Source organism: Cloeon dipterum, chromosome 2, assembly GCF_949628265.1.
Source record: "Cloeon dipterum chromosome 2, ieCloDipt1.1, whole genome shotgun sequence".
Taxonomy (NCBI): Eukaryota; Metazoa; Arthropoda; class Insecta; order Ephemeroptera; family Baetidae; genus Cloeon; species Cloeon dipterum.
Window position 1 is genome coordinate 11,295,606 of NC_088787.1, and position 27,273 is coordinate 11,322,878.

The window sequence follows — 27,273 nt, forward strand, 5'->3', positions numbered from 1 at the left end:
TTGCTTTCTGATATTTTATTTTTATCCCGGGTGGCCAGTGCACGCATTTGAAAATAACTCTCTCTGCTCTTGCTGATATTAATCCCGACTGATGGATGCGCACGGCCCGACGAGCTGCGAGCAGAAGATTTGTTAATCGACCGTTTCGGAGCCCATTCAAGAGCCCATATACGTGAAATGGAAGACCTCCTGCTGCGAATTATGACTTTCCAGCGTCCACTCCGGTAATTTATTTTGCTTAAATGGTCATCAATTCGTCTTAGAGAAAGATGACATGTTAATTTCAGCGAGGCATTTTTGAAAGGTAAAAATCCACCACAACAGATGACACTACTGTTTGTTTACAAAATTTTAGCCCTTCTGATACTGAGCGTTTATGATTAAAATATCTTCAAATCCCAGTGGAAACTACATAATCACTTTTATTTTATTAAATTTTCTCGAGATTGGCGATAATAGAATTATAATTTGGCAGTTTCGTCATCTTTTAGCAGCAATTAACACTGGGAAATTATTTTATTTATTTTTTTAATTTACCAGTTGCATAAACCTCAGTATTCGAAGCTTCCAACAGATGGCGTCACCGTATACTTTCGTAATACATTTAATTTTAAGGAATTTCCGCAGCGATTTCAGTCTCAATCCTGCCACTGTGCATTCTCCAATTTATATTCTTTCTTTTGACGTGCTGAAAACCAAAATCAGTCCAGCCATTCGCCGTAGAATCGTTGGAAAAGATTTTATATTTCAAAAAATTGTTTTTCACGATTCTACGGCGATTGGCTTAACTGATTTTGGTTTTCAGAATGTCAAAACAAAGCATATTAAGTGAAGAATGCACAGTGGCAGGATTGAGTCTGAAATCGAAGCGAAAGTGCCTTAAAATTAAATTTATTACGAAAGTATACAGTGGCGCCATCTGTTTGCGGCTTCAAACACTGGTGAATTTTGAAAAAATAAATAATATGGAATTTTATTTTTCCCTTTAAATCTAATTTAAACTCTCCCGTCCCATTTTCGCCCTACTTGTTGATTGGCTTCGTTTTGGGCTGTTCGGTTCGTGGCGAAAGGTCAAAATTATTTCGCGGTAATTGCCGCCGCGCCACCCTCACAATTCGCGTTAAGTGGCGTTGAAGGAGAGAGAAGAGGGCACCTACCCCGACCCATACGACGCACGAGCAACCAGTTGCCAGCAGCAAACGGGACCCTTTCCGAAACGAATAAATCAAGTGGTAAACAAAAAGGCGGCGGCCGCGATGGACCCCGCTCTCAGCTGTACGTGCGTGAGTATTTTCGCACACTGGGCTCGACACGCGAGATTATTTTTTCACGCCGCGACGCGACACGGCCCCTCTCGTGAATGTCGACGTACAGACACAGACCTCGTTGCGTGACCTGAGTAACAGAACGCACATGGACGACTAATGACAATCAGATGAGAATCGTCGACACGGGGGGGGGGGGGGAAATTTTTCGGTTTTCTTTATAATTTTTCTTTTTAGATAACTGTACATATTATTTTTTCAATGTAGAAAGCAAAATATATAGGAATTTAAATATTGTTTATTTTCTCATATTTCTGACTATTTTTTTTTTTTAAAATCCTTAACTGAAATAACACACATTATCGGGTGGTATTTAACTTTCTGACAGCTAATCATGGGTTCTTTATTTTTGTTTATCGAAGGGAAATTCGTGAAATTGAATGGTATTTAAACGGCATATATGATTATCTCTGACAAGAACCAAATTATTTCGTGCTATTTATTTAGGACTGTCGAAAGTTTTCGTACAACCTGAATGGTCTACGTGTGGAGTGACTATAAATTATTCCGTGGACTTTTGTTCTCAAGAGGGGTTGGTTGCGTTTCTGCTATACTTTAAATGGTTTCGTTGCGTGTGCGTGCTTTCGTGATTTCAAGAGAGGCTTTTTAGGCTTTGCGAGCAGGGATGTCTGTACGTACAACCTCACCACTTAGCTACTTTGCATGAAATCATGGCGGTCCCTGTTCTTCAATGCTCCCCTCACAATGAAAAACTCGATTTGGATTAGTCAATCAAACGAATATATAGTTGCTAAAGTGCATGGCAACGATAAATTTTTAGGGGCGCTATTTAAATTTTTGCGTCTAAATTTACGGAATACCCTAATAAAAAATTAATCTCTGATAACTAAGTATCAACTCATAAATAAATGCTCGCTATTGCAATGTCAGCTATCGTGACAGATATATATTTATAAATAAAACAAAAATAAATTTAATTGTTTTTAAACATGTTTTTTTAAATTAATAATTTAGATTTTGAGTTAATTCGTTTATTTTCAAATGCAATAACTATTGTCTATCTTACAAACTCAGTATTTGAGTGCAAATAATTTAAAATTAATGTTTGAAATTAAATTCCCTTTTAGACGCTATTTTTATTTATTAAAATAATTTTGAAATTTTAAATCTTCGAGAGCCGAAATATTTGCCTGTATTTTTTTCTACAAATTTGCTAAAATACGGGGACCTTAAAGTAAATAATTGAATTTCAATTAAAATTTGGTTCAGACAATTCTAATAACACTGTGATTTATTTTAAATTTTAAAAGAGAATACGGTCAAATTCAAAAAGCTTTAGTAAATTAAATCAGGATTCGATGAAATGCAATTAAGAACCGACAACGCACTGATCTCCAGCCTTTGTGCTTCCACAGGACGTTTAATAATTGATAAATAAATGTGTTCCTCGGGGACAATGGCGAGAAAGCAGCAGTGGCGTCGAGTCCGCAGAGTTGGCACAAAAGGCGCGAAAATCGATTCGGGTGTGTGCCGCCGCACGAACGTTGGCCAATACATATAAAATCGCGAGTGCGAATTAAGGGCTGGATCGGGCAGCAGTGCGGATGGCACGAACAAATTCCTGCACAGTTAATTGCATTAGAGAGAAAGAGAGAAAGAGCGACTAGGGCATGACGGGACAGAGGACTCGCCGGATTAATTCGAAAGCCGATGAGAATAGCTTGGATATTGATCATGTCTGCCCCAGTGCGTTCAAAATGACTCGAGTTAATCAAGCGAAAAATGTTTTGATTAAAAGTTTTAACTGGATCAAGAGTTAATCAAAGACTGGAAGCTATGAGAGTTACAATGCAGAGATTTAGACGAAATAAATTGCGGAGGAATTGGTTTCGCTGTTAAAGATTAATTGGACTGTAAAAATATTTTCTTTAACACTTTACGGCCGTTTAAGCCGGCTAGCTGGGAGCTGTGCCAAACCGGGCATCGTGGATTTAATAAAAAAATCTGATTTTATGAGCCAAATAATAGCCCTGTTAAGGGCGAAACAAACAGAATGCCGCAAAAGATGTACGGCTAAAAAGATAAAAAGAAAACGCATCTTTTTTCCATGAGATAGAAATGCTTTACAGCTTAGACTTTTTTGCTGTTACTATAAAATATTAAGATTTTCAAAGAGAAAAATTTCAGATTTTCTGATATGCTCTAAAACATGCAATGAATGATATTAGAAAAATTAAACATGCAGGAAACTTACAACACTGACCATGTTTTCCTGGTTGATATCATTAGAATCTGCCCTACTGTGAATTTATTCCAACAAATTAAATCACAGTTTTTCACGCAAACCATTTTATTGTTGATTTTATCTAATTTTTTTACTACAACCAAAAGCAAATTTCCGGGACTCTCAACAACAGATTTTTGTGCATTAGGCAGTGAAATCCCTCATAATGCGCAAGAATTAGATTTTGAACTGCAAGTGGCACCCCGTGAAATCTTAAATGGGCGAGAGCGTAAGAAAATCAATACTATATCAAAATCCGCGCGGTGCAGAGAGTACAGACCGCACGTGGCGGGGCAGGGCAGGGCGCCCACCCGCTTCCTGCCCGTCAAAACACGAGCGCAGATTAATGAACCCGGACGGATAATTAAAGCAGACGAAAATCCACTATCGCGAAAACGACGAGCCAGAAATTATTTGGGGAAAAGGCGCCGGCTTCTCAGCGAAATCGATTATTCTGCTCATCGCGCCGGCAGCAAGGAAAATATAAGCAACAAAAGAAAAATTAGCCCCCGTGTACCTTTGTGAGATCAAGGCAGGTGTGTATCAAACGCGCGGGGGTTGATGCTGCTGGAGTGTGTCTTTAGGGCGTGTTAGTAACGCAGGGAGACGACGGCGGAGAGAGAACCCTCGAGGAGCACAACACAGAAAGTACTGACGGAGAGAAAGTGGAGCCGGCGGCGGCACAGGCTTTTATTTTATCGATCACGCTGGCCAACCCCCTCGGCACGCAGACACACGCATCCGAACACACACACTCATGCAAAGCGACTAACTACCCCACTGTTACCAAGGTATCGCCGCCAACGCCGCCGTCGCGCGCATTTATATTATTTTATACTATATCAACTTGATGCTGCTTTTTCTCGACGCAACCAGCGCCGCCCTCGGCCACCGGCGTGATTTTTTAATTAACAACCAGAGAGATCAACACTCAGCGGTACGTTGATTCTTGGCAATTGTTCGAAATCAAGAGGTGTTTTAATTAGATGAGGCAACAGTCTCGTGAGTGGTTTCGAAATTTGCTTGTTTGGTCTAGTTGATTAAATAAAATTAAAAAAAAACCTCCCGAGAGTTACCGGAACTGACCAAAATAATTTAAATATTTGATTATTTTTGTCCAGTGGAAATTCCTCTCGGTTTGGATTAATTTTTAGAAATAAATTTACAGAGTAACATGGCTGTTTACAGCAAGAAAAGGCATTCATATTTTTTCCTTTTCAAAGAGATCGTCTAAAAATTTGCTGAAAATTAAATTGAGGAATTGAAGATTTAATCGATTTTCTTTTAATAACTTTGCTGCAACATTGCCATCATCAAAAGATTTTTTAAAATTTGCCCTAATCGGCCAGACAGAGCTAAGCAGGAACTGATAAATATAATTAAAAGTTTTCCCTGGTGACACGATTTCAATAATTTTGCCAAAAACTAATTCGTCGAACCCTCTGAACTGCTAATGAAATTCAATAAAATTTAAGTATCTGAACAGAAAATTTATAAATTTATGTAAAATTTACTTTTCTGATTTTTACTGTGAGAGTTAAATTCATATGAAATTTTTTTGATTGATATTAAGTTTGTTCCAGGCCAGCAATGGCTTCTGAATACTCTACGAAAACCAACTAAAAATATTTATTGATGCCAATTAAATTAGAAGAAAAACTATGAAAAAAATAAATTTGATGTAAAAACCCATACTCTTTTATTACAGTCATCAAATAATTAAATTGATTTTGTGGAAAAAAATATACAGCTGCGAATATTTCAAAATTATTAACGACTTTGTTTACTGGCGATGAATCAAACCAATCGGACGGTGACGTAAACAAGCCGCTTCTCCACGATATTAATTATTTGTGGCATCAGCAAGATTACTTCCACACTGCATCATTCGTGAATAAAATGAAATACATCCTCAAATAAAAAGCGTTGAGTGGAAATGTTTGTTCTCGTGCGCGCAACTGCAATACATGGCGCAATTACGGCGAAAAAACAGTCGTCTTGCTGTTGTTGTTGGCGGAATTATTAGATCGCATGTTACGTAAACACACGGCCGGCGAGTTTGCCGACCCCGCTTTATGGTTTTTGCTCGTGAAACATGCGCAGATCGTGCCAGTCGATTGCTCCGCTGGGTAATTATACGCGCGAAATTAATTAGCGCGCGCCAGGCCTCGACCGCTGCTTCTTTTCTGTCTCGTTTGCGTTTCAGAGTCGGAAAGTTTTGCCCTGTATTACATTTCATGAATAAACACAACATTTATTTGGAAAGACGAGATGAAAATTTCAAATTCGTGAAGGCACATGAATTTTTGTTAAAAAATTCACACTGGCAGTAATAAAACTAAAATAACTTCTTGAGCTGAAACTTTCGAGGGCAAAATTGGCATGAGGAAAGACACCAGAAAAAGTAAATGTTTAGACAAATTCATCATTTTTACTGGGTTTAAGAGACAATTTTTAGACCTCAAGAGTTGAAATTTAAAAAATAACGTGTTCTTTGAATTCCTCTCGCTGAGGCCGATCGAACTGACACCAAAATTGATGCTCTAGGTCAAAGTCAAAATTAATTGTGAACTAGTGTGAAAATTTGAGAGAGGTTTTCCTTACACTCGGGTTCTAACCGTCAGAATATGGCAAAAACTGCATACCATTAGACTCGTCTTGACCTTTCCTAACCAGCTAATATCAATTTAAAAACAGCAGAAATGTATATTTTTCATTTCTTTTATCTTCATAGGCTGGATTTTCGTTTAGTTTTCAACTCATCAAAGGAAATAGATTCACGTTTTGGACGTACAGTACACATCAAGCAGGATTAAATTTCAACTTTATTAGCTTGAACTCCGACCTGCTGCAGCTATTTATTTTACAAATATAATTTAAAAAGAGCAAAATTTAAAAAAATGTGTTTGTTTTTCGTAAAACATAAAAATGCTTTTGCTCCGATAAATTTTAATAAGTAAAATTAATTAGTTGAATTAGTAGTTAAGAAAACCTCGTTTTACACAGTTAAAAATCTTGGCTATTCTGTACGCATAAGACCGTCCAATTTTCTTGAAATGAATTTGACGGATCCCCTCTGCAAATGTTGGCGCAGCGGTGTCATGTGTCATGTGTCCCATGCCGTGGTGACCCCTTTTCCCTTTTCCCCCTGCCTCACGTGAACTCATTTAGGCGCAGAAAAGCATCTGCCGCGCGTCCCTCCCGCATCCAAATTCGAGGTCCGCGGTGCAGTCAAAATTGCCACTTTTCCATTCCGGCCATGCACACCCTTTGGTCTCCATGGCGACGGCCAACTTTTGAGTTACCTCCCCGGGGAGCTTAAGGTGCTAACAAGCCAGAAAGGCAGGATTTAAAAATTTTTCAGAATTCGTGCCCGTTCGGTTCATCCGGGCAGCGGTTCGATTTTCGAGGAATTCGAGTGGCGGGTCGCGCCGAGTAGTGGTCTCGAAATAAGTTGTTGCTCATTCACTTCTTTTACACACACACACACCGGCGCGAGTACTTGGAAGTGTGTGTGCAGAGAGAGACCACTGGCATCAGTTCAAAGCTCGACTGCTCAAAGGGCCGATTGTGCAGCAGCCTTCTCGGCTTTGTAAGCAATGCGGAGTCGCCACAAATTTTTTGCCCCGATTGAAACAGAAAAAGATATTCGATTTCTTTATGCTTGCAAGAGTTTCGAACACAAAAAGTGGCTCGTTCATTCCAGAGGATGGCCGCCGCGTAAACACGAAAGGCAACCGCGCTCGTTCGCCGTCAAAACAAAAACAAAAATGTCTCTCTCCCCGCGACCGCCGACGAATTGCTCCCGTAATTATGCATACACGACTGCTTATCTCGCACCCACGATCGCTACCACTACCACACCGCATACATAAATAAACACACCGAGTTTTATTAGAGGCACCAGACCGAATTACATATCATGAAAGTGCGTTTCCGAGTTTTCCCCGACTCCTTTATTAGCCACATCGCATTTTCCTCTGACCGATCACGCACACAAAAAACCAATTCGATTCATGTCCAGAATAAAAGACAGAAAATCGTAAAATATGTATGATATAAATAAAAGGGTAAAATATTTAATTTTCTTCTCTGCTAAACAATTCCCTCGTGAAATTGGTTTTATTTGGGGCAGAATAGTTGAATAAAAATGGGGATATGAGCCAATTCCTCAAGGAACGTTTTATTTTCTATGCAATTTTTAAAACTGTCTGGAAATATTGATCATAAAATTTTCCTGTCCCTCTCTATTATATTTTAAAAGTTCTTGTTGCGTGTTTTTGAGTTAAGCGGGTCACCACTGGTGCCAATTGGATGCAATTAAAACGACAGATCTAGAATATAGAAGGCCTCGTGAATGTCTCATCCAATTAAAATAGGATATATGATTTGTGCGTGGCGCCCACGAGTCTTCTGCTTGCTCCTCTCCGCCTCGTTTTACCTATTTATTTAACATATATAGGAGAAATACACCTGCACTCTTCCGTAATTGGAAGTGCGTGCAGGCGTGTGTGCGTGCGTGGGGAACACCTGTCACGGGCAACAGGAGCCATCTCATTCGTGGCCGGAGGGTGGCCACCCCCGCGTGACCACCGCAACGTGACATGAACACGTAGAGCTGATCAATCAAATGGAATTAATCATTGGTTACTGAACTAAAGGCATTTTTAATTGAATTTTTTATCAAAGTATAGTCACATTATTTTAATTATCGCATGAAATTGATTTAAATATGAATTTTACGCAAAGAGAAATAATTCTGTATTTTGACTAGACAAAATTATCTGCGAAATATTAAATTAATTTATTTATTTGTCAAAATGCCTTACATTTTCTCTAATAATTTATTTTCCTAGATTGCTGTTTAAATTTCCGAGAAAATCTGCTTTAAAGTTTGAATGTCAATCGAGTGGTGAGTGCTGTCTCCCTGTCGAAAATCATTATTTTAGGAAATTTTATTTCAAAATTCAAACACCGTTGGATACATCATGGCCAAGCTGTTTAATCTTTTGTGAAGCTTGGCAAAATCTGAAATTTTATGGTTTCAAGGTCCTGATTTAATTAGATTTAATTTTTTAATAATTTCCTGCAAATTATCCACATTAAAAAGGATAAATTGCCAATTAAATGATGGGTAAAAATGCGATCGGCCTAAAAATATCTTTTTAAAGAAGCGTAAAAATACAACATGGCTGTTTCAGCTTTAAACAACATTTCTACACCACTGAAATTGCCGTCATGTGGTTCCTCATGGCTCAAAATCAGTATGTAAATTTCTGCATTGGGCCGTGCAGGACAGTTTTACGACGGGCAATAACTCATTCGCCCACATAAAACAGTCGGTGGGCCCAATTTCACAGATGATTTTGTTGCCGCTGCTGCAACCTACCGAACCGCGTGCGGTGTCACTACTTTCCAAAAATCCACAGATGGGCGGAAAAGGAGACAATTTTCCGCTGTTGCTGCTCTTTCCGCCCGACGGGCCGATTCCCCGAAATAATGCCTTTCCGATCGCGTCCTGGTCGAAAAGTTCGGAAAGCTGCCCACGCACGGAAGCAGAAGAGTGCATCATTATTATTAAAGCGTGTTCGCCGCTTTCCCCCTTTCGGGACCGAATTGTTGCGAGTGCGCGCGGCGCGGGTCTCCATGGCCTTCATGCTCGACGGCACAGCTTGTTGCTGGAGACGAGGGTGTGGCCGCTCTCGCTTGGACCGGAACACAAAGTGTACAGAATAACAAAAACGCACTTGTGTGCCGCGCCGCGGATTAAAGAGCCGCCGACTGTGCGGCAGCATCTTCACTCACTCCTCTATAAACTCGCCGACGCGTTGAAATGAGATGGAATTTTCTTAAGAAGGAGGCAGCCGGCCTAATTTTTCATATTCCCTTGACTCTTGGCCCAAGAAATCGTGGGGATGAAGAAGAGGAAGAAAAAAACTTGGAGAGATGTGAAAAATGAGTTTTTCTGCTTCGTCATTTTATGATGGGATCTGAGAACTTTTTTGTTACACAGCAATTAATTATTTGTTTAGCTTTGGGATACGAAAATATTTATTTATTCGAAGAATTAGAATTTTTCCTGCCAAAATTGTTGTAAAATGAATAGAATAAAATATGCGACTAATTAAATTTTAGCAGGGCGGTTTTTGCGGCTATATTCTCTTTCTTCTGCGTTTTTGCACATTATTTAATTGGTGGTTTTGAACTGGTCACCAGTTGCATGAACCCTTAGTGTTCGAAGCCGCCAACAGATGGCGCCAACGCCATCTGTCGTAATAAATTTAATTTTAAGGAATTTCCGCTGAGATTACAGACTCCATCCTGTCACTGTGCATTCTTCATTTAATATGCTTTATTTTGACGTTCTGAAAACCAAAATTGGTTATGCCAATCGCCGTAGAATTGTGAAAAACTATTTTCTGAAATATAAAATCCTTTCCAACGTTTCTAAAGCGAATGGAAGGACTGATTTTGGTTTTCAGGATGTCAAAAGAAACCATATTTAGTGGAGAATGCACAGTGGTAGGATTTAGTCTGTAATCTCAGCGGAAATTCCTTAAAATTAAATTTATTACTAAAGGATACGGTTGCGCCATCTGTTGGCGGCTTCAAACACTAAATTACTTATGCAACTAGGGAATTCTGTGGTGTAGATTGTATTTTGAACGCAAAGTTCTAAGCTGATACAAGGCCTGAGGGGCAATAACAGCTGTAAACGAACGTACTCATAATTTTTACTTCAAAACTTTTATTCTAATTAAAAAAAAATATCTTGGACTAAAATTATTTATGATTGTAGAAATCTTGGACGTTTTGATGTGAAAAATAATCAATTGTGATCCCATTAAGGCTCTCCAAATGTTCTCCACACACGTTTTTAATCAGCAGAGGCCGCCTACAATTGAAGTCGATTCCAATATGGAAATCAGTTCAATTCAATGGCAGCGCCGAGTGCATTTTTCACACGCCGGTGCGCACCCTCTTGTCTGATGTCTGTGCTGAACCCTGCATAAATCAAGCTTAGGAAAGCACAAAGGCGACGGGGAATGCGTCGGGCAAACAAAATAGACGCGCACGGGCACGTGACAAATGACGGAATGAAAGTTCACGAGAGGTGCGCGCGACATCCGATCGGCACCGCAAACGCAAACGCAGAGAGAAGGAAAAAACTCAATTTGCCCTGTATATATTAGTCTAGGATTACCAGCGTGCGCGTGTCCTTGCGTGCATATAATTTCCCGCGAAAGTCATCGAGTGTAGCGCAGCAGTTCGGAAACCCGAAGAGCACATCAAGGATCGCTTTAGATTACACGCCGCCGCTTCTTATCTGCGCCAACAGCAACACAGCAACACAGCAGCGGCGACAGTTTAATTTCTTAATGTGCTGCGTGCGGGGTAAATGTTTTCGGGAGACGCTCTCTGCCGAGAGAGAAACAGCACCAACACCAATCCGATTTGGGCTTATCAAAAACGTTCTCGCAGGAAGCATCTCCGCGTGGCGAGACACGGGTATTTTTGGACCAGGCATGGGGGATGCTTTTGATTTTCAGACGTATGGCAACAGCTTTAATGGGGGTTTTAAATGTTATTTTTAATGCACTTTTAATAAGATGGCAAATTCAAATAGATTTTTGTATTAAAAAACCTAAAAAATATATATGACAATAGCGACAAATTTTTTTGTTGTTTAATATTTTTGTACCAATTGAACTTAGTACAGAGCACCTTAATTACTGACCGTTTTGATCAAGGTAATATTAAGAATCGAGCAAAATTGGCGTGGTTGGGGTGTGCAAAAATATTTTATTTTGCAGAAAAACGATTATTGTAGTTTATATAATTTTGTTTCCTTTGATATTAAAAATCAGTTTTTTGGGTATTTACGGGAAAATAGCTAAGTAAGAACAATCAATTCGGCTTCTGAAAATTCCCTATGCTTTGAAACCTAACTGTTTTTTCCTATTTTAGCATTTGCTTTTGTTCCATTTTCCAAGTTTTTGGAGTTTAACGAAAATCTAATCAGAAATACGAAAAAATCTGGATTTATCAAGAAATTTTAGCCCCTTGATTATACAAAAATCGCGAAATTAAGACTAAATAAGTGGAAGCTCTTGACAATGGTCGATTTAGAGGTCAAAACTCGAGGTTATTTAACGATTCGGGAAGTAGAAAGTGCTGCATTTTGCGAGTAACTAACAACGAGGGATTTAGGTACCTTTTATCCCACGGTAAAATTGAAAATTAAAAATAATCTGTTTTTCAAGTCAACTTAAATCAAATTAATCAATTTTTAAGCAATGCTAGACAAATAAAAAAGATCGGGAAATATCCTTATTCAATTGTTAGAGCATCATAAAGACCTTGGAATAAATTATCAGCATAATCGTAATTAATTGTTAACTCCTCTAAAAACTACATGACCTTCTAAATTTTCTCATTAAACAAAGGGCATAGAGAGCATCTCTTATAGTTACAATCGAGCAGAAACTCTTTACAGGTCCAAGTGTACAAAACAAATATAAATGTTTTTGCTCCTATACTGTTGCTAAATTAGTCTTCCCAAAGACAAAAAAAAAAAACACTTGAGCAAGTTAGTTTTCAGTTGCAAGGCATGTCGACTGAATATGGAAAAGATAAAATTCCATGTAGATATACATAGAGTTCAAAAAATTAAATTAATGGCCGGCAGCAGTGTGGAGTAATTCCGAAAATGGCAAAAGAGTGATGGCAAGCACGGATATAAATAACGTCGATTAAGTGATTTACGGCTTTTCAATCGACGCGTGATTTGTCCTCACGGATCGATTCTCTAGTTGGAAAACGAGAGCAGCAGGTGCCGAGAGCGACGACGCTCGAATGCTGACATTTTGAAACCCAGCCGTCGGTCGGTGGTTTCATGGAAAAGTAAAAAAGGGAAAATGGCCTCGCGCGGTGTTGATTAACGGCGCTTTTGTGTGTTTTTTTTCCAAATAGGCACGCCACAGTCGCTCTGCAATTTATTCCCAAGCAAATGCCTTTCATGGAAGTGCATCCAATTATTAATTCTCAACAGGCAGGCAGGCGCATGCAGGAATGCATTAAAAGCGTGGAGAGTGATTATTCGTCTGCAGCGTCTCGTCATTACGGCGCAAAAAGAAATAAAAGCTAGCTCTAAAACAATAGTTTGCACCGGGGGCGGGTAGTTTTCTAAAAAATTTCGCCACCCCTCGACGCGAAACATCGCCACGAGAGCGCAATTTGGTAGCACGCGCCCCTAAAAAATGAATTTCGCGTCTCGAGTGGCTGCGCGGGTGAGTCACGAAAATCACTCTGCTCTCGAGTCTCTCACTTTTAATCAACCCCTCGGAGTCGTCTCGAGCGAAAAGGGGTGGCTCTAGCTATAATTAAAAAGAGTGATGTCATCCCAGCCGCGCGTCTAGCAAGAAAATGTTTACGCAAGGAAAGTGCCGCGCCGAGAAATAAACGGACGCGAGTCGGAATAATTCAGAAAGAAATCACTCGCTGGAAAGCGATTTCGCGTTTTATAAATAAATGCATGAGCCGTTTTTCACACACACTGCTCGGCCGCTTTGAAGTCGCAGTAAAATCATGGCGTTTGCTCTCCGCCGGATCTTTTTCTGGTCTCCCTTCAAAAGTTGGTTGGTTGTTTAGGACTGTAAAACGAACGACTCTTTTAACTCCTGAAAATTTTCCGCTGAAATTGAAATTTGAGAAAAGTCGTTGCTTTAAGCCCACTGAATTTCACCTAAAAGCCTGAATTTCTGTTTATGATGAATTATGTCCGCTTTTAATGGAATTTTATTGCCGAGCGCAGTTTCCGGGAGACCGTTTCACTCCATTAGAAGCGATTAAGCCCGTCTACTGCAACAATTGCTCTTGTTAACTTAATTGACGGTAAATGATGACGATCGTAATTTCATTTAAGTTGGCCCTGGAGTAGTAGAAAATAACGACAAGTCCCTGGAGACCTTTTCATTCCCGCTAGTTTCACTAAAAGTTATTTTTGTTACTCTCTCGACTTCCTTTCGTATTAGGGCAAGTTAAACAAAAATTTTTATATACAAAATTAATTATTAATGATCGAAATTTGCTGATCGGTAGATAAACAAATTTAATTATTTTTAATTTTAATTTCAGGATGAAATATAGAGATATCGAATATGGGGGTGGAGCAGCGGGGGCCAGGTTCGTGCGACGCGCAGATATGGCGTCCGGTGGAGTATGGCGCGAAGAAACGGTTACGTGAAAATTCGCGAAAAGAACCAAGTTTTGGTCAATATTGTGACATAATTTGCATTACTTGTACCAATTGTGTCTTTTGGATCGTAAAAACAAACTCTTGACACTCGTACGGCAATCCAAAGAGAGCTTTTTGTTTCCCACATTCAGACGCCATCTTGTATCTGCGCAGTGGGAACAAATTTTATCTCAAATCTAGACCCCGCTGAGGAGACTTTGATTTTTTAACGATTCTAACATATTTTGGGTGGAAAATCCAGATTGAAGAATCATTTTGAGAAAAAATCGGATTTGTATCGTTTCTTTAAAAGAATTTCATGATAAATTTAAAGCTTTCGTCAATAGAGTTTAAGGAAAACAAGTTCCCAGGTCTACTAACTGGTTCCTCTATGTCTAGACCTCTGCTCCAAATCACGCGAAAACCGCGATAAGTTTCGCAGCCGCCCGAAGCATAAACGCGTAATCTGCGCACTTGACTCTTTCCACTTGACTTTGCATTACTTCCAAAAGCAACACTTAAAAATTTAAAATCGAAACTGTTGGTGCGCGTCGTTTGTCAAGCCATGGTACCCGCAATCGATACACTCTCTCGCACGCCGAAAACAGCGAGGGCCAAGCTGTGTCGACGAGACACGGCACGGAGTACGGAGTATGTACACGGCAAACAAAACGACAAAACGCCGACGACGCCGGTGGCTGGCCGGGTAGCTGGTTGGTTGGCTGTTCAATACGCGCGAAAGTAGGTTATGTAATAAACACAGAGTATATACCCAAGGAGCTGTTGGAAGCTGCAGACGACGAGCTGTTGAAATACGACTCCATATTTCCGAATTCGGCGCTGCAATGAGTCCTCTCGGCGGCAGTCGTCGCTTCTGACTGATTCAATCAAGTCTCGCCGGGCACGAGACTGCCAAGCACGTTATTTGCTCTCGAAATCGAGGAAACTGCCGTGTTTGGCCGACCGGCCGGCCGGGGTCGACCAACTCGATTGCGCGCCGACCGCAAATTTTATTTTACCTGCAGCTGCGGGGAGAAATCCGAATCGTCATCATCACACCCGGGTAACTCGAGAGGCGCCGATAATTTCTCTCTCGCACTTTTTGATTTTTCGTCCCAACCGCAATCGTAAAAGTGCTAGGACAAATCGTCGGATTTGGTTTCTGCAACATTTTAGCCAAATTTCTGCACGCCAGCCGCGCTGGGAGCAAACCGCAACTGCGCTCACTTGAAACAGAGCTAACCCACAGTCCACAGAAACATATTTTTGGAATAATTCTATTCAAGATTTTAAAATGTTAAATTTAAATAAAATCAGAAATTTGCAACTAATCGACTTTTGAAGATTTTCATAAAATTGATTCACACACTTTTAAATTTTTATCGCTCTAATGTATTATTCCATCCTTTTAACTAAGCTGTTTAGCAAATAATCATTATTTCAATTGACACGCTGTCAAAACGATATTATCCGCTGGAGTAATTAATGAATATCGAGCATGAAAATTATCAAATTTCCCTTCCGCTTCGTGAGACCTGTCTAGCGGCTACAAAAGCAAATGTGACGTAGGTCCAGAACGGCATTTCGTTCCGCAGCCTCCCCCTCCGCACGATAAATAATCTGCTGATGCTGTGTGGCAATCCTCGCACGCTCACGTAACGAGATCTGCGGTAATAGAAACGAAGAAAAGAGTGGAGTACGTCAGTCGCTGTCGACGAGAAAAATTAAAGTGGATTGCAAGGCGACGATTCAACTGTGCTGCTCCTCATTGTTCGGGAATAAAGCTTAGCTTGGATTAAATAGCTTTGCTGAGATTACTTTTTATAATAACAAAACCAATTTAAGTTGGTTTTTGACTCCTCACCAAAGATAAAATTTTAATTAATTTTGGTAAGAGGATCTTAAAATCAATTTGAAAATTATGCGAATATTTTAGAACATTTTTGGGGATGATTTCCACAGATATTTATTCCAGAATTTTACGATTTTTCTTTTTCTTTGAAAAACAAAAAACTCGATTCTTAAAGATTTGACTACAAATTTTTTAACCGTTAAAATTTTTAGAAATTTAAACTTAATTCCTGATGATATTTTAAGCTTTACAGTATCAATCTACTTTAAAATGTCTCGTGACGAAAGGCCGAGTTATATAGCTTGGTTGCTCTCGTGATTTTTTAGCGTGATTAGAGGCTGGCGCGGCGTAAGTTCACAAAAAGTGCAGGTGAATGACTCCTCAAACAAAACAATGGCAGCAGCAGCAGCGGCCACCGAAAGGGAATATTTAAAAAGACAATTACCGACTACGAGCCGGGCACGTATGCAGATGACCCTCGTGCAAAAATGCACCGCGCCATGTATAAATGCGGTAACAAGACTCTGGAGACGCCAGACTTTAATTTGTAACAAACGCCGCGAGCACAAAAAGAGCCCGAGTTTTGTTTGCAGACGCTCCGGCGGGCTCCGAGACCACGTTGCCAATTGCTCAGACTTTTAAATGAACTTTATTTGGTTAAAATTAATTCTACAAAATGATCGATTTACTGAAATTATAATTTTAGTCTTCTTTAAATATTTCTTTTAGGTTGAGTTTGGTAACAACTTGAGCCCCTAGGGCGTCCTTTACGTTGATAACCGAAAAAAAGAAAAAAGTTATCTTTATCTTACTTCACTTCGGCAGCCATTAACCTAGTTGTGCAAAAAAAATATGAAAACCAGTCGGCTCAGCAACCATATCGGCGAAAATGAATCAATCAGAGAGTTCAGAGGGGCCTCTCATCCTCGCGATCCGATTTCAAGTCACGAGGAGAACGGCGTCGGAGCGGAGGCCGCGTACCGCATAAACAAATTTAATTACAGCCTAGGCGAAAACCGGCCTGGAAGCGAAAAAAGGGAATAATTCAACTCACGGTAGTAGCCGCCGGTGACGAACTTGTACTTGCGCACCATTTTGCTGGCGAGTGCATCGTCCGGCGCGCGGACACACCGACTGATCGAGACTTTGAGACGGACGAACGGACGGTCGGCGGCGATAAAGAAATCAGCATACGCCTGGCTCGCGGGCAGGCAGGCCACCGACTGACAAAGCGAGTCTCCTCGGCGGCGGCAGCGGCGGCGGCGGCTCTAGATCGTCGCGCACTTTTTACAATTCACGGCACACACACAATTGCGCTCTGCTTATTAGGCTCACTCTTGTGAATGGAAAGAAACTAGTTCTCGCCGAGATTCTCTCTCCGTCCGTCCTGCCACCGCGTGTGAAACATTGAAATGAGCTCCGATTGAAACAATGGCATTTGCCGCGTTTGGAGTGAAAGCCGAATCGAATTTGTATAAAGCGCGCGCTGCGTGCGGAGACGACGCCTTGGAAATCTGGGGCTCATCTTCCAAATCTGTCATCGGCGTTTCGAAATATTTGCACATTTAAGAAACACCTTAGAGAGTTGGAGATTGTTTATTTTTCTTTTTTCAACGTCGTCATTGACTGAACAAGTCCTTGAGGATTGAGTTGAAGCCCAAATTTATCTATTGCGCATAAGATGCAGGAGACAGACTATGGAGGCACTTCGTTGGCTTTGATGAAATTTGGTGGAGGCGTTTCTCTATTAGAACTGTGTCTCACCTGAAAAGTTCAGGTCGAAATTCCGAAAATTGCGCATATTACAAGGGGCTCCAAGTTTGCGATTTTTGTAACAGGTGAAGTTTGGGAGTATAATATTTTTTACTTTTACTATAGGATCATGGAAAGTAATGATTAAAAAATTGTTGTCTATCGTAATCTAAATTTCACGCCCAACAACTTGCTCACGCTGACCAACTTCATAGGTCAAAGGTTATTGTAAAGTCAAACGAAAATGTTTAAATTTGAGATAACAGAGATAAGCCTCATTTAATTGTAAATTTCAATATCAAAATATGCTGTAACTGTTTATTCTTGTTTCCATGCAAAATATATACAAAAAACGTGGTTTATTGCTCCCCAAAAATGGAGCTTAATTGCAAATGCCCCGATTTCTTGCAGTTTTGACCAGATTTGGTATCCCTTGACTAGTTTTGAGCTTTTGAGGTGCTTGAAAACGACCCCCATCTCCAGAGGGAGTGATCTTTTGTAGGAAATAAAATTTTCTGAATTTGGCCGTTTTTGGTGTCGATTCTCATGGTCTTAATCCTTAATTTATGATCTATGATTTTTCTGAGCTTCCAGTTGTTTTGGGAACATCAGCATTGATCAAGCAATATCAACTTTTTTGAACCACGCTTAACACCTAAATTTAAAATAATATATAATCGTCAAAACCCCCTGCAAGAGCAAAAATACTTATTTCGTTGAGATTAAACTCGTCTAAATTGTCAAGACAACCGACCAAAAACAATTTACTTTGCTAAAAAACCGGCTGAATTAAATATAATCTTTAAAAAAATTAAAATGAAAGCAATACACAAGCGGGAAATTAATGATGCGATCTTCTTTGTGGCCCTGTAATAGCTCTACATGATTGAAAATGAAAGGAGCACCGTCTTTTAAAATCTGTCAGTATCAGCATCCATAAATGATTGAGTTGTTATGGCGCAACACCAAATCACATTGGCATTCTGACGGGCTGCTGACCTTTCGATCCAGCCACGCATGACATCAGCAGAATTTTTAATTAGCTCGTTTGGGGACGCCGATTAATTATAAACGCTTGAGCTTTTTTACAACTTAAAATGGATGACAATTCTTCGTCTGCATGTGCAGCGTTTGAAATTATTTTTTCACTCGAGTTGCAGTGCAGCCACTGGCCAATTCCTTTCTTTCTTAGAGTTAATTGCACACGGCTATTGACTTTTACGGCAACTGCGCATTCTTGGTCGGGCCGAGAATTTCAATGAAACGGGCGTTCACATCGCGCAGCCTCCAGCAGGACGTAATGGTAATGCTCTGAGTGCGACTTTTTACGAGTCATTTTCGGCCAGCAGCGGCAAGCCGGGCCAAAGAACGGGAATCGCAACATTACGGCCCGACAAAAAGGAACATTTCGTCAAATATCTCATCCGGCCACGAATTATACCGCACAGGTTGAGAAAATTCTGCTGACCGAAGAAATTTAAAGCTTTGGTCGTTCATTTGCTAAGGCAATTTTTTCCAGATTTTAGAAAATCAATTCAACGCTAAAGTATACACATTATTTCTGTTCCAACGCCTTTTTCACACACAAAACCCGGCTCTGCCTCCTTTAATTCAGTTCCTAGTAATTTTCTCCCACCATTTGTACAAATTTGAGCCTAAAATAATGTGTGTATACACAGTCATGGATCTAATGACCCAAAATACTTCCACGAACGCACGTAATTTCACTCGGAAAACAACTTTGTGGAAGTCAAATCACGCCAGTCGCACAACGAAAAAGAACACATGTCGAACAATGCGTGCTTCATACATATAATCCCGAAGCAGCAATTTCACCTGTCGCAGCCGTGTTGTGACCCCACCTGCTGTACATTCGTCCTCGAAGGATTGTGGATCTGAGTGAGTTTCACGTTAATATTGATTCGACATCGATCAACTACTGGCTCGTTTGTAACGTGAGGCTGTCTGCTGTCGTTTTATTCGTGTTACAGCTAACTGTGCCAAGTGGAAATAATGCGACCGTTTGTGGGAAATTTTAGCTTGCAATTTTTTCTGCTATTCTCTCTTTCAGTAAATAAAACCTGTGAATTAGAAATTAATGTAGAAAAATGGGAACGTTGCACTGCGGTTTGAAGTAAAATAAATATAAATATTTTTTTAAATTAAATAGTTTTTCTCCTGTGCAGATTTGGCGCGAAAAAACTCAGGTGAAAATGCGCGAAAAGAAGCAAGTTTTCGTGAGTATTGTGTCATAATTTGCATTACTTGTATTAATTGTGTCTTTTAATTCGTAAAAACAAACTCTTGACACTCGTACGAGAATCCAAAGAGAGCTTTTTGCTTCCCACATTCAGACGCCATCTTGGATCTGCGCAGTGCAAACCAATTTTATCGCACATATGGACCCCGCTGGAAATCAACAGGTTTTAATTTCCATTTAAACTTTTTAAACCTGTATGTCATTGTCAGTTGGTGCCTTTTTAGTTTAAAAAATGCCCAGAAAAGTCAGTCAACGATGTAATTGTTTCTTTTTTTAAACATTTTTCATTAATTTTCCCATTAGCTTTTCTCTTCTACGAGTTTAATTCTGCGGTGAGCGATTATTTTCCACCAGCCGTATTGGCATAAGTGCGACATGAATTTCCGCACGATTGCGATCGAGTTCGCCCGCCCTGTCGCGCACATTACAAATCACGGCCGCAACACAGCAGCCACCGCCGGCAAGAAGAGGTTAAACAAAGGTTGAATATTGCATTTGAATTAGCACTGGCACGAGGCTGCTGAGGTTTGCTCTCTGCGACGAGCAGGGCGTCTGTTTGCCTTTGGATTTCATCTGCTCGTTGGCAATTAAAGTCTAGCGCTGTTTTTAACACCACCAGCAGCGAGCAGAGATTGTTTCGAAGCGACAAGAGGACCATTTTTGAAGCTTACTTTATGTATGTATGGAAGGAGTATTAATTTTTGCATTTCTTGAGAAGGAAAAATGATTTTTTAATTTACTTTGGAAATTTTTAGTTGATTTTAGGACGTTTTTATGGTGAAAATTTGTCGTTCCAAAGAGTTGGAAAGGATGAAATTTGGGAACTTTAAATAATTAAAAACTTTTTTCTTCTTAAATATGCTAGACGTTGCATTAATTAATTTTTTTAATTAATTATGACGGTCGAAATTTTTTGGAGCGAAAATATTGAAAGCAAAAAGCCGTAAATTTATGACTACGTTCTTAATGATTTAGTTAGTTTTGGGTAAAATAATCGGTTTAAATCAATTGCAAGGTGCATTTTAATCGTTCTAACACGATTTGGGAAAAAATCGAAATCAAATCACCATATGAAATCTAGTTTTTAAGAAAAATACTGGCTTTTTGCCTAGAGCAGCCATCAAATAAGTTTTTTATTTTTTTTCGTCTTCTTAAGAAAATGTTAGGATGTTTGCCGGCGGAGGCGTTGTGAAGGCTCAAAAAGACACCCACGCGCGGTGCGAAGCAAAGTGGAAACACAAACAAGACAGGCAAGTGGTTACGTCAGTCAGCGTTCTTATTAAACCAAAAAACTCATTTCAGCGTGAAATGCCGTAAATGGATCGTGTGCAACGTGAAACGAAACTCCGCGCCGACGCTCACTTCAGCGTCTAATTAGAACGAAGTTGAATGGCTAACGAGCCGGCGGTGCACCCCTCTAAGATTCTACCCCTTTTCGCGAATCACACACTTGCATGCACGAGATAATTTGCACGAGATTGCATAGCATCCGTATATAATACGAGTGCAGATATTTCGCGCACGAGCAGACGAGGAAAGTGGACGGACACCGGCCCCAGGGACTAATAAAAGCAGAAAAAGAAACGCCAAGCCATAAACTCTTTCTTTTTTTCGTCCTCGGGCTTTTCATCTCATCATTCGCATGCAGAAAGTCACACGAAAAATTCTCTTGCGCGTAGAAAAAGGGCGAATAACAAAGTGCGTGCGGAGGCAAACTGTTGCCAGGGCGGCGGGCGCGCAGAAAAATTATGTTTTGATATTAATCAAGTAAATCATGGCGGCTGGCTGCGTGCCACTAAAAAAAATCATATAAACGTACGCGGCCGACCTTTGCCGTGCCATGCACCCACAACCGAGATGTGTGGAATGGAAAAGCAGAAAAATTGCAGATGGTTATTCGCTGACCAACTTCCAGCTCGTTGGAATGCTTCCAAGTTGGAGATAAAAGCCACCCGTCCAAGCAGTTCGTTTTATTTTCATGCTTTTAAAGGGTTTAATTTTGTAATTCATGGAGGATCTTATTTTATTTACGTGTGAATAATGCCGGAGAGATAATTTTTAAAACAAAAAGGGTTTTGCTACTTATAAATTTACTAGTATTTTTAAAGGGTCCAAAAGAAAACCGCAGCACGTATATTTTTTTCTTTTCTACGCAGCCCGTTAGTAACAGCATTATTTATGATGTCTCAGAGGACGAAGAGATGTTTTAGTGTAGAAGAACTGACCTATCTTAACGTTTAAATAATGCCTCACTTCAAAAGCATTTGCATAAATGACTAAACTAGTTTGCAAAATCTGCATGAAAATGTGAATAAATGCATTCAAAATCATTCCTGGTAGTTTTAGATTTACATTAAAAATCCAGATCAACGTACATCATTTGCCGCTGTAAAATTGCGCTAGTGTTGCTATTTTTACTGCCTGTTAAGATAAAATTTGATATTTTTATTTGGCAAATGTACGTGAACAATTTAGTTTTTAATTTCCCGAGGCTTATCCTTATTATTCAACTCTAAGTGAAATCCAGAAAAAGCAGAAAAAATTGAATTTTGCCGAAGAATCCTCTCTTGAGGCCCGATTAATTCATTCCAACAATCGAAGGAGAATTTAAATAAAATGAAAAGTTAAAAATTTCCCACAGAAGTAAAGATTGTAAGAATTGAGACTCGATATTTTGTACTTTATTCTAAATATCTCTCAATTAAATTTTATTTTAAATATTTCAATTTTTCAACTAACTTTTTAATTATTTTACTCCAGAATTTTTAATTTTCTTGTGCGATCTCAAGCGATATGTTTAAAAAACGGATGGAATACTGTAACTCCTTCAAACCCAAAAAGTGTACCCTGAGCAGCCGTGACAACCTTGGCAGCTGCGGAGGGGAGACGGCACAGCACTCATGGAGGAGAGGGGGCGGCAGGGTGCTCACCTGTAAGCGCTGGCTGCTGCTGCTGCTGCTGGAGCGGGGGCGACGGCGGAGGCGGCGGGAGCGCGGGGGTGTTGGGTCTGGAGGGCCGGACCTCGCCGACCGAGGGGAGGATGCGGCAGCGGACCCTGAGCACCTCGTGGCTGCTGCCGGCGCTGAGGACGCTGGGGGTGGGGGTGGAGGAGCGGGGCAGCAAGGGAGACGACGCCCCCGAGTCACCGACCTGCTGCCTCTGGTTGTGCCCGCGGACGATGAGTCTTCCCTGCGGCTGGTGCTGCGGCGCCACCTGCGGCGGTGGCAGCACGGAGAACGAGCCCTCGGCGGGGTAGCCTCTCCTCAAGGGTGGCTCGTCGCTGATTTTTACATGGTGGCCCGAGCTGGAGGCGGTGGTCGCGCGTTTGGCCTCCGTCGTAGCCGAGTGGTGCGCGCCCCGTGCGAGCCGAGCGAATGCTGCGGCTCGGAGGCGGAGGCGGCGGCGACGGCTGCCCCCGCTTCACCGGCACATGCCCGGGCCAGGGTGCGCAATCGTGCTGCTGCCGCCGCTGCTGCTGCACACACACATTCAGAGACAATCTCTACAAAGTCGCTGCTCTTTCGCTCCTCTGCTTTTTTTGGGGCTTTTCGAGCTGCTCTCGGGGACGGAGGTGCTCGCGCTCGCGTGCTGCTCACCGGCCGTCGGACGTGCGACTAACACACACTCGCGACCACACCAGCATCTTTTTTCACGTGTTTTATTTTTGCTGCTTGCATGGAAAGCCAGCCAGCGAGCCGTGCATGTAATACGCGGAGCGCGCTGCTGGCTGCCCCTGCCTTTGCCGCCGCCGCTTTCGCCAATAGAGAACACCACGGGTCGACCCGTGCGCCCAGAGACATCTGCACTCGAGCACCACAACTCGAAATTCCACCACATTTGGTTGAAAATTAATTTTCTCCATAGGGGCTGACTCCTCTCAAAATTTAATTTTTGCTTCGTGATTTTTTTCTTAACAAATTTTCAAAATTTTATTACATTTTTCATTGCTTAAAATTTTCATCTGTAGAGGTTAACAAAATCTGTATCATGACCAGGAAGAGCTAAAAGCTAATAAATATTTAATTCAAGGTAAATCATGAGTTTCAGCGGGTTGTTTTATAACATTACAAACTGCCTAATTAATCCTTAATAAGATTTTCTACTGTATTTTTGTATTCAAAATAACTTGTTTCCCAAATTGAGGCGAGAATATTTTTTACACACAGAATTAAATTTATCTTTAACATAATCTTAGAGTATTTGTTTTCAGTTGAAGCATTACTGATTAAAAACCTAATATTATTTCTGCAAACATATATTATTTATGGCTAGGTCTGTCACAATTATTAAAATGATTTTATTCTAAAAATGAATAAAAAATTACTTTTAATTATGCATCATGTGAATTACTTTTGTTTTGTAATTTAATTCAATTAACCAAAATAAATTTTGTTAGTTGATTTTTAGTATCAAATTAATTTATCTCCGTTTAATCTAGACCAGACGGTATAAATATTTCTTGATTTTACTTCAAAAGATTTATTATTCAAGAAAATACAACAGACACGAACAATATGGTTAATCTTCACAGCTCGTTTTAACTTTGATGGCTAAAGCAAGGGTTAAATTGTTCTCAATACGGTCTCGCAAATGGTAACAGTGAGTTGGTGAATGTAAAAATGCTTTTGAAATCGGAAGAAAGTAACATACACGTGGAGCGAGCAAATTCGCATCCAAAAATCTGGTCGGGCCGCAAAAATGAAGAAGAAATTAAAAATGTGTGTTCTGTTTACCTAAGTTATTCTAAAACGACTTTCTTAACTAAGTCTTAGCATAGATTTATGTGCATGCGTAACAATAGAACCAATAAATCAATTAAAATAAACAAAGCCACTTGATTTCCTGTATTTATTTTTGAGGAGAGTTCCAAAAGAACTTCCTCATTAGAAATGTATTACGAATGTTCTTTTCATCCTGGTCTGAATAATTCATCCCCTTCAATGTCTGTCAATTTGATTTTTCTTGAAAGGAAAATAAATGACAATACTTCATCATCGACAATTTAAAGTTTATTTTCCATTTTCGGCGATTGCACAGTGACATAATAATTTGATGTCATATAAAAATCTTCCGATTCTAAACGTGTTTTCTTTTCCTCAGGTGATGATATATTGGTTTCACGTTTTACCGTTTTCACCAAAAAATTCGCCAAAAAAGCCCAATTGAGAAATAAAGGTAACCAAGTTTCGAGTAACAACATTAAGTCATTTTGGCCGGCTGCTGCGGGGGTGGGTTCTATAGAGACGCATGTAGTGATATGTTTATTTTCGCCGTCTCGTGCGTGCGCGGCGAAGGGAATGATTGGGCCTTTAATATCCGGAGCAGCGTTTCGCGCGGGGTGCGGGAAGAGCAGGAAGCGAGCCACCCCGTGGAAAGAGGGTTGGCGGCAAAATCGAGAAAGCGCAAAAGCAGCTCCATGGACGCCTTGTTTCGGGCAAATTGCAAGCACACGTATGTATGCGCACGGCAGGGAAATTTCATAAGCAAAAACAGAGAGCGAGAGAGCTAGCATAGCGAAAAGAAGAGAGAGCGTGCGGTGGTGAAATTTGAAATTTGCGTGAAAGCGCACAGCCACGGAAAGAGAGAGAGGGTGCAGATGCGGAGAGAGTGCGGAAGACACACAGAAAAGCAGGAGGGAAGAAACAAACACACGCGGCTCCGCTATATCCTGTTCATTATTTTTTCGCTGATTTTGCAGGGGGATGATGAATTTTGAGTGCTCCCTCGCGGGGGTGCCTTTCCTCGAGTGAGTGCGGGAGTGAGCCTCGCTCAAATATTGGTTTTGCAATTCAAATGAATATATCTGTGGACCCTCCTAAAATATCGGAGCTGTGCGAGCACAGCAGATGCGTATTAAGACAATTAGAAAGATCAAGCACGCCGAGCACGAGAGAAGATAATGCATTGCATAAAAGGCACGCTCGCCAGATGAGCGGAAGCAACAGTAGTTTCGAATCGAATTGTGATACACGTTGTTGCGGAGGAAACGCTCGACACGTTTTCTCGCGCCTCTGCCCAGCTGCTTGTAATCAAATATCATTGGAAGCTCGATTTCAATTAAGAACAAAAAACATACCAAACCCCCAAACCTCAAAAATTCAAAATTTGAAAACATTTCTATAATTTTAGGATGAATTTTTCTTCGTAAATTTTTTATTATTTCATGTTTGGAGATTTTTTGGCAATTTTCGGTCTGACCTTGACCTCAGCCAGAAAACCTGGGCAAAGTAAATTAAAGAAAAATGCACCAAAATAATAATACAGTCAAATATAAATTTCCCAACAATTTTCCCCATTACCTTTTCTTAATTTTATTCTATAATTTCCATTTCTTTCCAAAACAGTAAAAAGTTTCGGTGAAATTTGACTTTTAAAGTGGTAAAATTCATTGAAGAAGCTAAAATTGCAACTTTTTAAACTGGAACTAACAACTAAAGCAATTTCAACTTTTAAAATAATTTCTGATCTTCCGTCTTTAAGGACTTTCATTTATAGCTCTCTTGAAACAAATTTGGTCTATATTAATTAAATTAAATAATAATATTTCTACGGATTTCTATCGCCCTAGGAAGCCCTCCAATGCAATAACTATGACCTCTATAATCCTATTCCGTCCAAATTTCTAGTTCCATCTTCCGACAGCTCTCAACGGTGCAGCCCTTCCTTTGGATCGACAAATTTCACTACGACACCCTCAATTAGGCGCACCCCCAGCATGCCCAAATAACGCACTTTAAAAATTTGACTCACCTCATAGTGGCAGTAATTGCGTCTTCAGATCCAAAACAAAAGGAGACAAAAAGACGGGGAAAAGGTGGCCCAGGCGATTAACCTTCAATCCGTCTTCCTCTCCTTGGTAAATGACGTGTCACCCCCGCGGACGGGTGATTAAAGCAGCTTTTGACTTATTTGAACTTGACTAGAGGAGAGAGCAAGCGAGCAACTGCTCACATTGAAATCTCTGGCACGACTACAGAACAGAACAGAGAGATTTCAGCGTGTCTCCCCCCAGCGACTGCTCTACTGCCAACCCCTCCGCTGCACCCTCGCCGAAAAACACTCAACACACGACGACTCTCTCCCGTTTTTCTCCCGCGAGGCGTCCCCTACCGAAACGCGGCCAAACTACGCCAGAAATAAACACACACACACGGTCCCGACGAGGGCATGCCAGGCCTGACTGACAAGATTTATATTTTATATTGGTTCTCAGGCAGGAATGATGAGCGTGTTGAGTACAAAAAAGACCGTACGTCTATTAAGCAGACGAGAAGCAAGACAGCAGAGAGCCATACGGGGCATTCCCAGGGGCGTGAAAGAAGCTTTTTTTAAATAAGATAGAGGTCAGTCATTGAATTATAAAAAATTGCAAAATGAAATGTAACGAAAGAAACATTAAAATTATTTGTTGAGCAAGCGCCTGAATAATTGTCTTGTATTTCCTCATAAAAGTAAAAAATTCGGTTTAAAATAAGTCAGAGGCAAGGAAATTCTTATAAGGAAGAACGTATTAAAATTATCAACAAACGAGGGAATGCACGCAAGCTGTATTTTCGTGCTCTGCGCACATTTGTAAAAAAAAATTAAAGAAAATGTCGACAC

General features: G+C 40.4%; 1 protein-coding gene across 6 annotated transcripts in view; it reads right to left on the reverse strand.

Annotated features, from left to right (window-relative positions):
- The window catches only part of LOC135934953 (proton channel OtopLc-like), a 62,255-nt gene extending 35,645 nt beyond the window's left edge, over window positions 1-26,610 (reverse strand). For 2 of the 6 annotated variants that reach the window (XM_065476947.1, XM_065476951.1), the window contains exon 1: window positions 16,714-16,893. In XM_065476947.1, the coding sequence (XP_065333019.1) occupies window positions 16,714-16,753 (40 nt within the window). In that variant the 5' untranslated portion in view covers window positions 16,754-16,893. Of the gene's footprint in view, window positions 1-4,087; window positions 4,286-16,713; window positions 16,895-22,601; window positions 23,266-26,421 lie in introns of those variants that run through there. The other 4 variants (XM_065476949.1, XM_065476948.1, XM_065476946.1 and 1 more) reach the window with 4 other exon arrangements.
- Window positions 26,611-27,273: the final 663 nt, after the last annotated feature.